The sequence below is a fragment of the Palaemon carinicauda genome, chromosome 30 (assembly GCF_036898095.1).
Source record: "Palaemon carinicauda isolate YSFRI2023 chromosome 30, ASM3689809v2, whole genome shotgun sequence".
NCBI classification, from domain to species: domain Eukaryota; kingdom Metazoa; phylum Arthropoda; class Malacostraca; order Decapoda; family Palaemonidae; genus Palaemon; species Palaemon carinicauda.
The window spans coordinates 78,653,251-78,669,355 of record NC_090754.1 but is presented as its reverse complement, the minus strand read 5'-3'; the positions used below and the strand labels follow the sequence as shown (position 1 = coordinate 78,669,355).

Genomic DNA, 16,105 nt, shown 5'->3' with positions numbered 1-16,105 from the left:
AGACACCTCCGTCTGAAGAGACGTAAAATACTATTATTGGCTGCACAGTAGAAGACATCATCAGCTTCATCATCATTTCTACTGTGCAGCAAATTCATCGCCATCATCATTCAAGTTTTTCTTGAACTTCTTTCGTGGTGAGTACAGTAACAATCTTTATTTTTTACTTTAATATTCTAACATTTTAATATTTGTGCCTGTTTTATAGTTTAGTACTGTATGCATTAAGTTAAAGGGAAGGTTTTAAAAGTCTGAAGAATATACATGTTGTAACCTATCATATTTTTTTTGTTTAAAATTTACATTTACGTACGTAAAACAATCTCTCTCTCTCTCTCTCTCTCTCTCTCTCTCTCTCTCTCTCTCTCTCTCTCTCTCTCGTAAATTGTTTTCCTGCTTTGCTACATACAGTATGTACTGTATGATTTTATATAGATACGGTAAATAATATTTGTAATAACATATTTTGTAAATGCTTTTACTGTAAATATCATTATTTATCACTTTCATCATGCACGTTAAATGCCTTCTTTGTTCTGAGCGTGGTTGTTTACTGAGCGTACTTTATGACGCCGTCGTTTCAGGCGGCGTCATAAAGATAAACAATTCATTTGGAAGTCCTAAAAAAAATTAAGTAAAACATTGGTAATAACAAAATCAACATACTGTATACATCAATATAATCGATGCAAAAACTAACCTATACATATATGTGTACACTAAATGAGTTTGTTTCTTCATTATGATCAGAGATAAACGTAAACAAAACATTGGTTGCCATTTTTTATCGTGCTTTTTAGCGTGTTTAGGAAACGCATGATATAAAATCGCCTTTAATATTTGTGCCTGTTTTAGTTTAGGGTACTGTAGTACATGCATTAAGTGTTCTGTACATTAAAGGGTAGTTTGTTAACAGTACTACGTACAAGGGAAGGTTTTAAAAGTCCGAATATACATGTTAAATAAATAGGTAAATATGGTGTCAATACTTCGCGGATTTTCACCTATCGCGGCCGGGTTTGGAACCTATCTACCACGATAAACGAGGGTTCACTGTACTAAAATCGCCTGTGCGCGCTGGCGAGCAGGTGAACGCTGGCGAGCAGGTGATCGCTGGCGAGCTGATGATCGCTGACGAGCAGAAGGCAACGCGTGGAAGCCTGCGCATAGAAGAAGAGTCCTTGACCCAGACCTGAACCGAAGTTCTAGATCGCGAGGGCGAACGTGGGCGCACAGGGCGCGTCACAGGAACCAACAGGAACAGCAGGGATGATCATCATGAGAGCGCTGACGAACAGGAGAGCACTGGCGAAAGGAGAGCGCTAGCAATCAGTAAGCGCTGATGAGCAGGAGAGCGCCTGTGCGCTAACACTGAGCAGGAGAGAACACAACAGAAGGGCGCACAGGGGAACCCTGACACGCAAGGGAAGAACCCCCGTGGGAGGCAACCCTTTGCCCTGAAGGGAACGTTGTCCGTCGGGAGACAGATGTCCATCGGAAAACCGTAGCCTGTCCGCCGGGAGACTGATGTCCGTTGGAAGACCGTTGTCCATCGGGAAGACCGTTGCCCGTCGGAAGACGAGATCAGACTGCTATCAATCTGCACCAAGGCGGAAGATCAAGAAAAAGGAGTTGTAGGCTGCAAACGGAGATTCAAAAAGGCGCTTCTTAGCACCCTTATAGGGAGATGAGAGGCCCTTACGACGAGGCGGACGGTGGGCCTTACGGCGAGGGAGGCCAACAGCAACAACAGCAGAAGAATCCTCCGAAGACAAGTCTCTATGAGTGTACTCTCTCGCGAACGAAAGAGAAACACTTCGTAGAAGAGACTGGTCAGCCAGTGACCTAAGAGGCAATCCTCCGAAGAGGGGCTCCTGCAGTTGCCCAGCCCCTTGAGCGAAACTGCAGGTGTGACCGCTCAGCACCAAGAGCATAGTTGCACGAAAAAAAGGCAAGAGAAGAACCCCCCAAAAGGGGAAAAACTCAAGCCTGGACAGGAAAAACTTCCCTCTGAAGGAAAGTTACCCGCCCAAGGAGGCAAGCCTCCTGAGAGTTCTAAAATGAACTGGAGAGCTGTCCGTCGTCACAGGAGTACTCCCAGTAGAAGGAGACACGCCCCTGACGAAAATATAAGGGGGAAGGCAGCAACAGCCGAATCCCCAGGCCTCAACAAGACAGCTCACACCGTTGCCATATTACAGAAACGAACTAGATCGGTAACTGTAAAAAAATAAAACAAAACTCATTAGTACACATTCATTGCCCCGGGAAGGCTCCGAAGAGGAATCCCGAGGGAAAGGAAACAAGAATTACACAACAGGCACGTGCCCTCACAACCACTTACACTCACGGAAGGAGAGCTGTAACCAAAACAGAATTATAACAATTATAATTATGAAACTATGTAATTTAAAAATGAATGAACACTAAAGAAAGACCGAAAACCCCGAAAGGAATCGTTCTACAAGCTGAAAAAAACAACTACAATTAGATTCATATACTAATTGAGACAAACGTACGGCGTAGCAACCCCCCCCACACGGAAAGGAAGCTACAAGGGCGTAGTAACACGTAGTAAAAGGGTGAACGACCTCAAGAGAGAGAGAGAGAGACCGAAGTCAAACTCGATCGCCACCCATAAAAATTACGCCGTGGTGGCCTAACTGCCGAGGACACCACGTAGATATCGTAGATATCGTACACTACACACACAAATCTGAAAAGGAAACTTACTGATTTCTATACAGTACTCAAATACATATACAAACATGAAAACATGTTTACATATATATTGAGTAAAAGAAAAGTAAGCGATTAAGTAAAGACAAAACAAACAATGGCTGCCAAGAGAGGACCAAGACAGAGACGTCTGTCACAGTCCGAGCCAAAAGTGAAAGTGAGCATTCATCTGTGTGTGAGGGGGGGAGGGGTAGCTAGCTACCACTCCCCTACCCCACCGCTAACTAGCGCGGGGGTAATACACCCTCGTTAAATTGTAATGGCTCGCCATTTCAGCTGCGCTAAAAGGTAAACCCAATGTAAATAGCGTGGTTTGTATTTCGGTTACAGAACAAATATCCCTTCCACGACACCAACTACAGAAGGCATTCCACCTGGCGTAGTAGTCTGAAGCCGAAGATCTACGCAGGTATCCAGATATCCTTTTCGCACCTCCTCTCTGAGAGAGGAGATGCTAAATAGTCTTCAGGCAAGAAGTCGTGGAGAAGCTACGGCTTTGTGAAAGATGTTCACAGGTGACTATTAGAGTACAGTAGATTGTGTTATGGAGGAAGTTTTCTACGGGCTTCCATCAGCATCTGAAGAAGGTACGGGAACACTTACGCAGATGCCAAGCAGAGCTAAGCGGATCAATGCCAGGTTGCAGATGATCATGCCTTGTTAAGCGCCCTTATCCTCAAACAGCAAGGGAGAAAACGGCTAAAACACCGAAGTTGACCAGCCGTTGCTGAATGCATCCTCCCATGGAGCCTGGGAATCAGTAGAGGATAAGCCCGTTGTTCAGGGACATTGCGAAGAGATCCACTATCAGGAATCCCCTCAAAGTCACTGCAGGCCACTGAATGATACAAAGTCCACTAGGGGACCAATATCTGAGTAGCTCTGCTAAGAAGACAGTGAGCACATTTCTCCTTGTCCAGAATGGATGGAGCTGATAGGGAAACAGAGTTATCTTCTGCCCATTTAGCCTACCATGCTAGAAGACAGAGGTGTTGCAAAAAGCAATTACTGCCCTGTTTGTTCTACGTAAGCCACTACAATGACGTTGTCGTTCACTAATACCACCAAATGACACGCCAGGGACTCAAGTATCTGCTGTAGGGCTAGGAAGACTGCCCTCTTCTCCAAGAGATTTAAATGACAGTACCATTCGGACCCTGACCATACACCAGAGGCCGAGTGGTACAGCATTTGTGGCAGCCTCCTTTCTTTGATGCATTAAATCCAGGGAAGAGTCAAGGAGATTGAATCCTCGGCAGAGATTCTCATTTGTCAACCATCTTCTCAAGCCCGTCTCCTGTAGAGACCAGAAAAAAGGGAGATTTCTCATGCTGCACCACCTGGGATCTGGCTGCCCCTAAAAAGGTTGGATTCAAGAGTTCAATGCGGGCTTGACGAACCAGAGTAAAACGGTGATCCATGAGATGAAACATCAAATTCAGAGATGGGACAAGGAGGTTGAATCTTTGGCGGAGATTCTCGTTTGTCAACCATCTTCTCAGGCCCGTCTCCTGCCCAGGTCCTGTAGAGACCAGAAAAAAGGGCAATCCCTCGTGCTGCACCACCTTGGATCTGGCTTCCACTAAAAAGGTTGAATTTGAAGGAGTCCAATGCGGGCTTGACGAATCATAGTGAAACGGTGATCCATGAGATGTAACCACTACTGGCTGAAAGTGCGTCTTGTGGAAGGAAGAGGCTACCACCATCTTCCGTGCCTTGGACCCCATCGTTCTAAGAATATCCATCTCTAATAAGGAGACAGGGATACCTCTCGAGATTTACTTCAATCCTAAGAGCATGAAAAACTTAAGGAATTGTCTCGGCGGTGACAAAGGTAAACCACCAAGTCTGTTAGGAACAGCCAGTCATCTCGAAGTCTCAGAGAATGAAGCCGATCCTCTGGACCCAGGTTGACAACAGGGTAAAAGCTCATGAAAACCTGAGGTGCTGTCAAAACCGAAGCACTGCACCTTAACATGGTATGCCTGTATTTAAAGATACTTCCTTGATGATGGATGTTTGGAATCTAGGAGTACGAGTCCTAGTGGTAGAACATGCACAGGAAGTCCTGTGGATTAAGTGCTTGCTTAACCGTATACCTCCTCCTCGCCGAACAGTTTGATGAACTACCTGAAACTTGTTCCATGAGGAGAGGACAAAACTTGGAGAATTCTATAGGAAAGAATTGTCTGTAGGAGCTCGGAGATACCTTGATGAAACATTTTGTTACGCCAGAGTCCGGGAGTCCAACTGGAGTTTCGGATTCACGTAGATTAAAGAGAGAACCGCCCTCACACCTCAACAGGTGGGTGGATGAGAATATATGCATGCTCTTGTAACTAAGATGCGGATTCTCTGTCCTTGTCGAAAAAAAGAAGAGTACAGTACTGTACTCCAAACTCGTAGGAGGGAGGAGGGGATTACCCACCACAGGGCAAACCCAACTTGAGGACAAGAAAGGAGTTATCCCTACAGAGGCACATCGGCCGATGGGCGAGCTCCGCTGAGGGAGAGCATCATAGTCAGAAGGTTGGCGAACAAGACTAAGGTCAGGATAAGCCTCTTTGGAGGAGGATCCCGCAGCTGGAGGGCTGAGAAAGCTTGTACAAGTCCTGAGGAAGCGTAGGCCAACAGACACAGAGAGCAAGAGAAGAGGAATCATCACTTCTAAATTGCTATAGCCATAATGTAAGCATGAGCTGAATTTAATCCCCTAGACAAGAGGGAATGAAAAAGGAATAACCCCACAGGGTTATGTCTCCCAAAGCAGGTGTGAAGGGCTGAGGAGAAGATCCAAGGAATCGGCCAAACAACCGTTACAGAGATTTGACAAGTTCTCGAACTTTTGACGAGAAGAAAGAGAAGAGAAGTAAATAACCTCAAAGGATTGTGTTCACAAGATTCGTTCCAAATCAAAGGAAAAACGGGTGGAGGCGAGTGGTCAGAAGACTTGTGTTGTGGCCACCGCTGCGTAAAAATATGCTCTACCTGCCTGGAAACGACAAATAGGTGGGGGAGGGACTCCTTCAGGAGAGATGCAATGCCCTAAAAACAATACTTAACTGGTACCACAGGTACACTTGTCGTACCAGACTACAAGGATGTTCTGTTGTAGGCGGTCAGACACCATGCGTAGGTGACGGAGGTACAGTATTCCTCTTTGGAAGAAGAGACCACAAGTATGTCGTCCACAAAGCACATGCACAACCAACGAAGGTCTTATCAATGAAGATGTCGGCTTGTAAGGTAACCGTATACCTTAAAGTCACGCAATGGAAGAGGAAACCAGAGGAAGAGGAGATTTCGTCCCTTAGGCACACAGCACGTCAGCCCACTAATAGTAGAAGTAGTACTAGTCGTGGTCATGGAGCGAAGGAAAACGTTCATGAACACTGACGAGGATTGGAGAGCCGATGTAAAAGACTGCTAATCGTATATGTGGGCTCTTTGAAACTCAAAGAAGAAGAAAGCGCTGGGAACCGAAACACTGTACCCGTGTGAAAGAATAAGTTCCAAGAGGCGGGTGAGGTATTAAGCGCCAAGGTTGACGCTTGTACTTTACTCCGCCATCGATGGAAAATGCTGGGTTAGGTTCCAAGAAGGGAGTGTGTGCTAAACTCCCTCAAGTGCATGTTGTGAAAAGCACTACTGAAGTGGAGCAACTCAAAGAGACCGAAGGATGACGATCTGTTTCGTCTAGATGAGGAAACTAGTACCTCTGATGAACAGAGAAGGAGTGTCTCACTGGGAAAAGCAGTGCACTTGTCTGAAGTGAGGATCGCAGATGGTAGTTCTGCGATCCCGCCCCCGAATAGTTCTCCGTCCAATGAAGCTGGATAAAACACATCAGGGATGAGGCTTCAGAAATTTCTTTGGAGCCGTCAGCGAATCTACACGCAAACCGGAAGAGCAGTTTGTCAAAGGCAAAAGTAACTTTACCTCAGGAGGAAGAGTAGCGAACTGGGTAGTGTGACACGGAATAGTGTACCCTCAGGCAAGAGATCTCTAACCTGAGAGAGAGAGAGAGAAGACCATGGTACAGGCACAGAGGCTATGGCACTAACCAAGACTAGAGAACATTGGTTTGATTTTGGAGTGTCCTCTTACAAGTGCTACTTACATACATACATACATATACCAAGGCACCTCCCCCAATCCCGGGGGGCAGCCGACATAAAAAAAAGAAACAAAAACAAAAAGGGGACCTCTACTCTCTACGTTCCTCCCAGCCTAACAAGGGACTCAACCGAGTTCAGCTGGTACTGCTAGGGTGTCACAGCCCACCCTCCCACATTATCCACCACAGATGAAGCTTCCTAATGCTGAATCCCCTACTGCTGCTACCTCCGCGCTCATCTAAGGCATCGGAGGCACCAGCAGGGCCTACCGGAACTGCGTCACAATCGCTCGCCATTCACTCCTATTTCTAGCACACTCTCTTGCCTCGCTCACATCTATTCTCCTATCACCCAGAGCTTCCTTCACTCCATCCATCCACCCAAACCTTGGCCTTCCTCTTGTACTTCTCCCATCAACTCTTGCATTCATCACCTTCTTTAGCAGACAGCCATTTTCCATTCTCTCAACATGGCCAAACCACCTCAACACATTCATATCCACTCTAGCCGCTAACTCATTTCTTACACCCGTCCGAACCCTCACCACTTCGTTCCTAACCCTATCAACTCGAGATACACCAGCCATACTCCTCAGACACTTCATCTCAAACACATTCAATTTCTGTCTCTCCATCACTTTCATTCCCCACAACTCCGATCCATACATCACAGTTGGTACAATCACTTTCTCATATAGAACTCTCTTTACATTCATGCCCAACCCTCTATTTTTTACTACTCCCTTAACTGCCCAACACTTTGCAACCTTCATTCACTCTCAGCCGTACATCTGCTTCCACTCCACCATTTGCTGCAACAACAGAACCCAAGTGCTTAAACTGATCCACCTCCTCAAGTAACTCTCCATTCAACATGACATTCAACCTTGCACCACCTTCCCTTCTCGTACATATCATAACCTTACTCTTACCCACATAACTCTCAACTTCCTTCTCTCACACACTCTTCCAAATTCTGTCACTAATCGGCCAAGCTTCTCTTCTGTGTCTGCAACCAGTACAGTATCATCCGCAAACAAAAACTGATTTACCTCCCATTCACGGTCATTCTCGTCTACCAGTTTTAATCCTCGTCCAAGCACTCGTGCATTCACCTCTCTCACCACTCCATCAACACGCAAGTTAAACAACCACGGTGACATCACACATCCCTGTCTCAGCCCCACTCACACCGGAAACCAATCACTCACTTCATTTCCTATCCTAACACATGCTTTACTACCTTTGTAGAAACTTTTCACTGCTTGCAACAACCTTCCACCAACTCCATATAACCTCATCACATTCCACATTGCTTCCCTATCAACTCTATCATACGCTTTCTCCAGATCCATAAACGCAACATACAACTCCTTACCTTTTGAAGAGCTACTTACCATAGCTAAAAAGTCTCTTCTACCCTCACCAAAAGGAAAGTAGCCACTGAACAATTACATTGCAGTCGTTAACCCCTTGGGTAAAGAAGAATTATTTGGTAATCTCAGTGTTGTTAGGTGTATGAGGACAGCGGAGAATGTGGAAAGAATAGGCTACTCTATTCATGTGTAGGCAAAGGAAAAATGCGCCGTAACCAGACAGAAGAATCCAATATAGTACTGTCTGGCCAGTCAAAGGACCCCATAACTCTTTAGTGGTAGTATCTTAATGGGTGGCTGGTGCCCTGGTGAACAAGGAGACAGTGGATCCTCATAATCCTTCTTGTACAAGAACCAAGGTGAATCGGAGGATCTCTTCGGCACTTTCTTAGAGTCTTTGCTCTCCCCCCACTTTGAACACATTCAAAAGGGTGAAAAAGGGTCTTCTGTTATTCCTGTATGAGTAACACCATCAGGAGACTTTTAGTCTAAAGGTAACCATCTGGAGAAGACAAACTTAATTGGGGACAGTCTGTATTTGATCACATACGATATGCACCTAGGTGATCTACACCTATACATCTGAGGATGAGGATTTAGTGAAATGGGTCTCACTTGTGATTTCCCCTGAGGTTCATGTTGTCATGTGGTTATACCCTGTCCAGGGGAAACTGTGAAGGAAAAATCTGCATCTCTGAAGAGTGAGAACCCTGAATCTGACAAGGACCGGTAATACTTGAGACTTTTGTATGATAGTCTTACCTCTTATTTCTTCGCCGTAGATAAGGTGTGCTTAGAGGCCTGACTAGGCACACGACAAAGGAAGTTTCCTTCCTTTCAAATTAAGTTATTAAATTCTGTTGAGGGCACGCAGCCATCGCACGCTAGCACGTCTTTATTAACTATTCCATATCCGTCTGAAAAGTGTATTGCTAGTGTGCTCTACACTGTGAGTGCTACTAATGTGAGGGCATGCTCTCCTCGCTTAATTCGCAATCGGGGAAACGTGAAGATCCATAGGATCACGTGAGCAACTGATACTGTACTCGCTAGTGTTGAGCACACCAGCGTGGGAGTGTGTGGAGCATAGACAAGGTCTGGTGAGGCAGGTTCCATTGAGTTAGTGGGGAAGTGTGCGCGCACAAAGCAGTACGTTCATTGCTATTTAATGAATCAAAGTTCAAAACTCCTGATTACTCACAGGCAATATTACTTATGAGCTTGTGTATTAGTAATGGAGGACGCATGCTGCTCTAAAGACCTGAGAGAGCGAGCATACTCATTATACCTGGATAGACTACAGCATCTCTTTTGAAGAGAATTTGTTCCTTTCAATATCGACTTCACTGTAGACCCCGTAAGTGTTGCACAATTAGTGAAGTCAAACTCGAGGGCTTCTTCCAGTTATCATCATCAAAATTGTTCAAAATAAGGAAAAATACACCACGTACCCATCATATTTTATTGTACATTCCCACAATCACCTAACCTAACCTAGAGTCCTCCAAATTGAGTTACACAAACACACACAAACCAATTCCTCATCTTCCATACGGTGCAATGTTACATCAATTTAAAAAACTTCAATAAACCCCTTATGGGTAATTACATGTATGATACTCAAATCTCTAGCCAAATACATGAACCATATATTAAATTTCTGGGAAAATACATAAACCATATATCTTTTAACTGGTTATCATATATTTTAGACATTTTTTTAACCTGAATATTGGAGGAAAACCTAACAGTTAAGGAGAATCTCAGTGAGAAAACTGGGTTAAAACATTATCGGGGGAAAAAAAAGTTTTTCATACAACGATTGCTGGGTGGGACTCTATCGAAAATTTACAGATTAGACTTGTAACTATTACATTATTCAAAACAAAATAAAAATTCCAACTAAAAAAGAATCAATATCCTCCCCAAGCTTAAGGGGAGCATCCGCTATGGATATAAATATATAAACTTTCAGATACCAAAAATTGAGATATCACTTCTATCTATGGCCAAACATGTCGCATGTGCCCTCAAGAAGTTTCTGGCAATAATTCTTATATATAAAGAAGATATAGTGGTTTCTAGATGGTTACGTCATCCTACCTGAGTTGTCTGCTAAAGCAGACTATGTAGGTTTGTCTTGAGCATTGATTTTGCATAAATACAACCATTTTTTCATATCTTTTTGTTATCTTCTTTAAGTCACCCACGTGGTAATGGAACACTGGTGTGTATATGTGCCAGTTTTCCGTTGTTTACACTTCGAAGGATTTTATTTATTTTCCTAAAGTCGGGTACTTGATTAACTTTCCATAATGCCCAAACACAAAAGAAGGTCTTAAGCTGCCAGAAAGAGAAATGTGATAGTGGCATCTCAATTTAGATGGGCCAAAAAGCATAAAGTAGGCAAGAGTGACGGTGAGTCTGGCAGCAGTGAAGTGATGATGTTGAAGAGTGATCAGTAACCCTAATAAGAGGGAGGAGGCCTTGGGGCCGTGCTTGCGGTATTGAGTAGAAATTGTATCTGGAAAGAAAGTTAGTTGTTGTTCAAGTAATTTAGACTACAGTAGTTCGAAATAAGTATCGATAATGATATTTGCTAATGAAAGTTATGTTTTACTTTCCTTCATAATCTCATAGAAAAACTTTGACCGTCGATATCTCAAAACTATACTTCTTGACCTTCAAAACGATTTTTCTCCGCTATTTATAAACCGATCTTAAATCCAAATACATCGTTATAAAGGTGAATAAATTTACAATATTTTGTATGGAGGAATTTTTCTAAAGTATATTTTCTATTTTCTATATTTTTCAAACTTTCAAAATATATAAATATAAAAAATATTCATGTAACATAATTACCAAAAATATGGAAAAGTCCTATTGGCATTTTGTTTAGGTTGAAACTAAAAAAATTCATGGAATTTTTTTGTTAATTCTGTTCAGGACTTTTTAATAATAATTGAATTAAATTTCTTTAATAGATTTTTTATTCATTTAAAAAAAATAATTGCAGAATTCAATGAAACTCGCAGAGATTTACCTTTGCACTAGGGGGTGTAACATTTAGAAAAATTAGATTCATCTAGTGATAAATAACGGTTTTGGGTTCAACGGCAGATGCTCCCCTTAAACTGTAATAATACCTGAAAAACGTATCGTACATGTACATGGCAAGAAATTGAAGCAACTTAATCACTGAATAATTGAATATTATATCAACAGTCTACAGTAGCCTGGCCTAAGCAATGGTTACGTACATCTACCGGTAGGTCTACCATAGTATTTGGTCAGCGAGTAACAAATTTACCAATATTTGGGCCACCTAAGTTCAAGCAGCCCTCTCAACAGTAAGTAAAAAAAATACAAACAATTTAGCCGGGTCTATGATAAGCTTATTAATAATCTTATGTAAAAACGTAGGCCAGATGACTACGCAATGGGATTCTGGCCAACTACATTAAAGCTTACAGTGGAAGGTAAGAAGAAAAATACGGGTTATAAATACCTCAGATTCTTGCTTCTAGCTTTGGACTACATCAATTATGCTTAACAACTTAATAAGCTACAACTCAACGAGTCACAACCATGAGGGATGGAAATTTTCGATTCAGTAGTGACAGCTGAAGACATCACAATCTTTGCTCTATCCTCTTAAGTGACACCTCACAATTTCGTAAACACAACATAAGAGATTTCTGTTACATACTCTGAACATCGGTTCTCGGGTACGATTGGTTCCGTTCTCTGTATTCTATTTAGTCCTTAACTTATTATATTGATAAAATTGATTATATACCAGAAAGAAATTAGATAAATATTAATCTAAAATTAATATCTTATGCATATCAACTCTCTTAAGCTAAAATAATATGTATATGAAAACGAAGATGGTGTATAAAACCAGATTAATTTAACCAAACGTATCCTGAGCAATGGACTGTTTTTGGTTGAGTTTTGTGCGTATCACCATAATTAGTAATACCCTTTTACAACAGATACGTACAAGACCGAAAACTATATTGGTAATTATAAATTTTCATAAAATGGGTATCTACATCATATACCTAACATTAAAAGTCATTCATAACTGATTAAACTGAAACAAGTTGGTATAATTATCTCCTTTTACATTGCAAAATAGAGAATCATTATTTCTATACGGAAAGCCTTTTCAAATTATAACATTCAGTAGTTTAAGTTTGTGTTTGTAGTCTTATCTTTGTACGTCCATCTATCAAATCCGAGTCACGTTTTTAATATACAAACAGTAAACGTGACCCAAACCGACACATCCCGAAGACAGAGCTGGGATTGCCATTAAGAATCTTAACAATAGCTTCTTCTTACTTATAAAATAAATATTAAAACGCCCTTTCAAAGCAAAACATAGTATATGAATTGATCCCGAAATACGTATCTCTGTAAACTATCGCGTCATTTAAGCTATAGTTTATATAGGAGACATCTATTTTAATGTTGTTACTCTTGAAATATTTCATTTTTCCTTGTTTCCTTTCCACACTGGACTATTTTCCCTGTCGGAGCCCCTGGGCTTGTAGCATCCAGCTTTTCCAATTAGGGTTGTAACTTAGCAAGAAATAATAATAATAATAATAATAATAATAATAATAATAATAATAATAATAATAATAATAATAATAATAATAATAATAATAATAATAATAATAATGATAGTTTTCTTTCGTATTCTCCAGAATAACTAACTATTTTTTAGGCATATGCATTCAGTGTATATATATATATATATATATATATATATATATATATATATATATATATATATATATATATATATATATATATATATATATATATATAAACACATGAAATTGTGAGTCGACACATGCAATGTGATTCAAGATTTTAGTTTAGTCTTAATGCTATAAAAACTAAGAGAATAGAGAATTATGTGGGATTTTCACTGGGTTCTTTGTATTCTAGATATAATTAACTTGCATAAAACCACCACTCAAGAGCGCTGCTGTTCCATAATTTATGCTAAGTCTTAATACCACGATAAAAACTCACAGTTGTACTTAAATTTGTGAACTAAAAACATTAACGTTACAATATACATAGGCCTAGTCTTTGTTGGTTTGCACATCCTTTAATACATTGATAACTTATCATTCTTATGGGATGCATATTACAAATATTCAAAATTTATCCATATCAAGACTTGCTTAGTCTTGAAAATATTCAAGTTTTCCCATCTTTTCAATTACTAGGAGAACTCAGAATCATTTAAACAATACAATTATTATTATTATTATCATTATTATTATTATTACAACGCTGTACTAGGCAAGACAACCGATATTGGATTGGTTTGCTGTGAACAATTAGACAAAAGTCTCCCAACATCACCAATCCGCAGCTGGCTAACTTAGTGATGAAAACTGGCCAAACTCCAGACATGATTAAGGACTGACTATCTGAGCCCTTTGTCCTGCAGTGAACTATAAATGGCTGCATATGATGTTGTCTCTCTCTCTCTCTCTCTCTCTCTCTCTCTCTCTCTCTCTCTCTCTCTCTCTCTCTCTCTCTCTCTCACACACACACACACACACACACACACACACACACACACACACATATATATATATATATATATATATATATATATATATATATATATATATATATATATATATATATATATATATATATATACATATATATATATATATATATATATATATATATATATATATATATATATGTGTGTGTGTGTGTGTGTGTGTGTGTGTGTGTGTGTGTGTGTTTGTATACCGTTGGACCAGTGAAATTAGTGAGTTGGGTCAGCTCGAGACTTCTGATGACCAATAAGAAAAGACAGATGTCAACACATCTGTCTCCTTGAATATTCATGAGCACCCAAACAGCCTTCCTCGTTAAGTACTCGTTAAAACCAAAGGGATGACATCTGGGTCACTTCTCTAAGGGCAAAAGATGTTTAGCGAGACAATCTCTCTATATGAATATGTATGTACAGTCCCGGACAGAACTCTCTGGACAGGACGTCATGGTATCAGATAAAACAAGCTCCGAGTGGCTCCATGTAAACCAGTTGAATATTGCTTTAAAACTCAGATGTCTTTATTTGACCCATTAGAACTGAGGTTAGGAAGTTACAAAGCTACCCACACAAAAAAATGCAATATAGAGCAGTTAAAAAGGAAATGAGAAATGAAATATTAAACTGGTGTACTTTGGGCCACTCAGAGAGATACGATTACTATACTGTAGGCCAGAGAGTTCTGTGCAGGACGTAGGTCTACACTACAATATACCAATATAGGTCTACCTATATATATTCTAATCAGATTAAGAATATACATTTCATGAGACAAATTCATATCTAGATCACACGGAGAAGAGGGAATATAGAATGGCTTGGAAAAATATAACAGTATTACATTTCTTTCCATAAACCATTATCCAAATTCATTAATTTACGAATAAGTATTTCTAAACTTTGCATATAGCATAACATACAATTAAATAAATGAATATAATTTTTGGGGGGTGTAAAAACAAAGATTGAATATTAAAAAAAAGAATGGAGTAAAACTTACCTATGACAACATAATCACTAAGAAATATTATTTGTGTTCCTCTGCGAGCGCGCATGACGCTACAACTGTTCTAAAAAACAAATTATGGTGTCCAGCGTCGATCTACGTTTTTCCTTTAAACGCTTTGAAATTAATTTCAGCCCCAGAACTTTTTCCTTTTTTTCTAAAGGACATTTCTGCGTCACATGCTTGTCATTTCATTGGCCATCAAGTAGGCCGACATAAGATAAGAACAGTTCCCGTATAACACTTGGGGAAAAACACGTTCACTCCATTATATGTTAATCGTGTCTTAGACTTTCACAGGCACGCATTTGACAGCACGACGACGCCAACCAACATAAATCAGGTTACTCGCGTGCCGTTACACAGCACACCTTAATGTCTCCAGGTAAGTAACAAACCGTATGTTTTAACGACACAGCGTCAGCACCATACATTCATTCATTAATTTTTTTTTACAACAGTATCATTAACTTTCAGACTTTGTATCTTTGTCTTAAATTACGTAACTAAGTCTAAATATGCAGTCACGTAACGCTATTCTTGACAGTATAGCAGGAATATTTTTAACAACACTGCAACATCATTCTTGCAATACTGTAAGCACCACGTAACCGTCAACCGCTAACATTCACAAATGGAGTTTTGTTTTCAAGAATAGTTTATGCCTATAAGAAGTGCAATTGGAGATGAAGATTCATTATTAGTTGATAACAACAAAGAGTGGAATCATGCTTCTCTTCTGAAAGAAATACAGATTTAACATAAAAAAAATATAATTTAATACATAAAACTCACTTTGGAATATTTTTATCAAGGGATTCTATCATATACAACGCTCTTGACTTTTCTGATATAAACCACTTAGGTTTAGGACTAATGGCCGTAGACATGAATTCTATTCTTAATATAAGAGAAGGAATGGGTGTGGAACATTTAATTCTTCCAATTGAAAAGAGCCAATTATTATTATTATTATTATTATTATTATTATTATTATTATTATTATTATTATTATTATTATTATTAGCTACGTTACAACCCTAGTTGGAAAAGCAGGGTGCTAAAAGCCCCAAGGCTCCAACAGGGAAAAATAGCCATGTGAAGAATTGAAATAAGGAAATAAATAAGCTACAAGAGAAGTAATGACCAATATAAAATGTATTAAGAACAGTAATAACACCAAAATAGATTTTTCAAATTTAAAACTTAAAATAACAAGAGGAAGAGAAATAAGACTGAAAAGTTTGCCCGTGTGTATCCTC

General features: G+C 40.1%; 1 protein-coding gene across 2 annotated transcripts in view; it reads right to left on the bottom strand.

Moving 5' to 3' along the window:
* stas (Transmembrane protein stas) overlaps nucleotides 1-15,513 on the bottom strand; it is a 75,049-nt gene extending 59,536 nt beyond the window's left edge. The window contains exon 1 of one of the 2 annotated variants that reach the window (XM_068354108.1): nucleotides 14,838-15,513. In XM_068354108.1, the coding sequence (XP_068210209.1) occupies nucleotides 14,838-14,892 (55 nt within the window). In that variant the 5' untranslated portion in view covers nucleotides 14,893-15,513. Of the gene's footprint in view, nucleotides 1-11,743; nucleotides 11,924-14,837 lie in introns of those variants that run through there. The other variant, XM_068354109.1, reaches the window with a different exon arrangement.
* Between the last annotated feature and the right edge of the window lie 592 nt (nucleotides 15,514-16,105).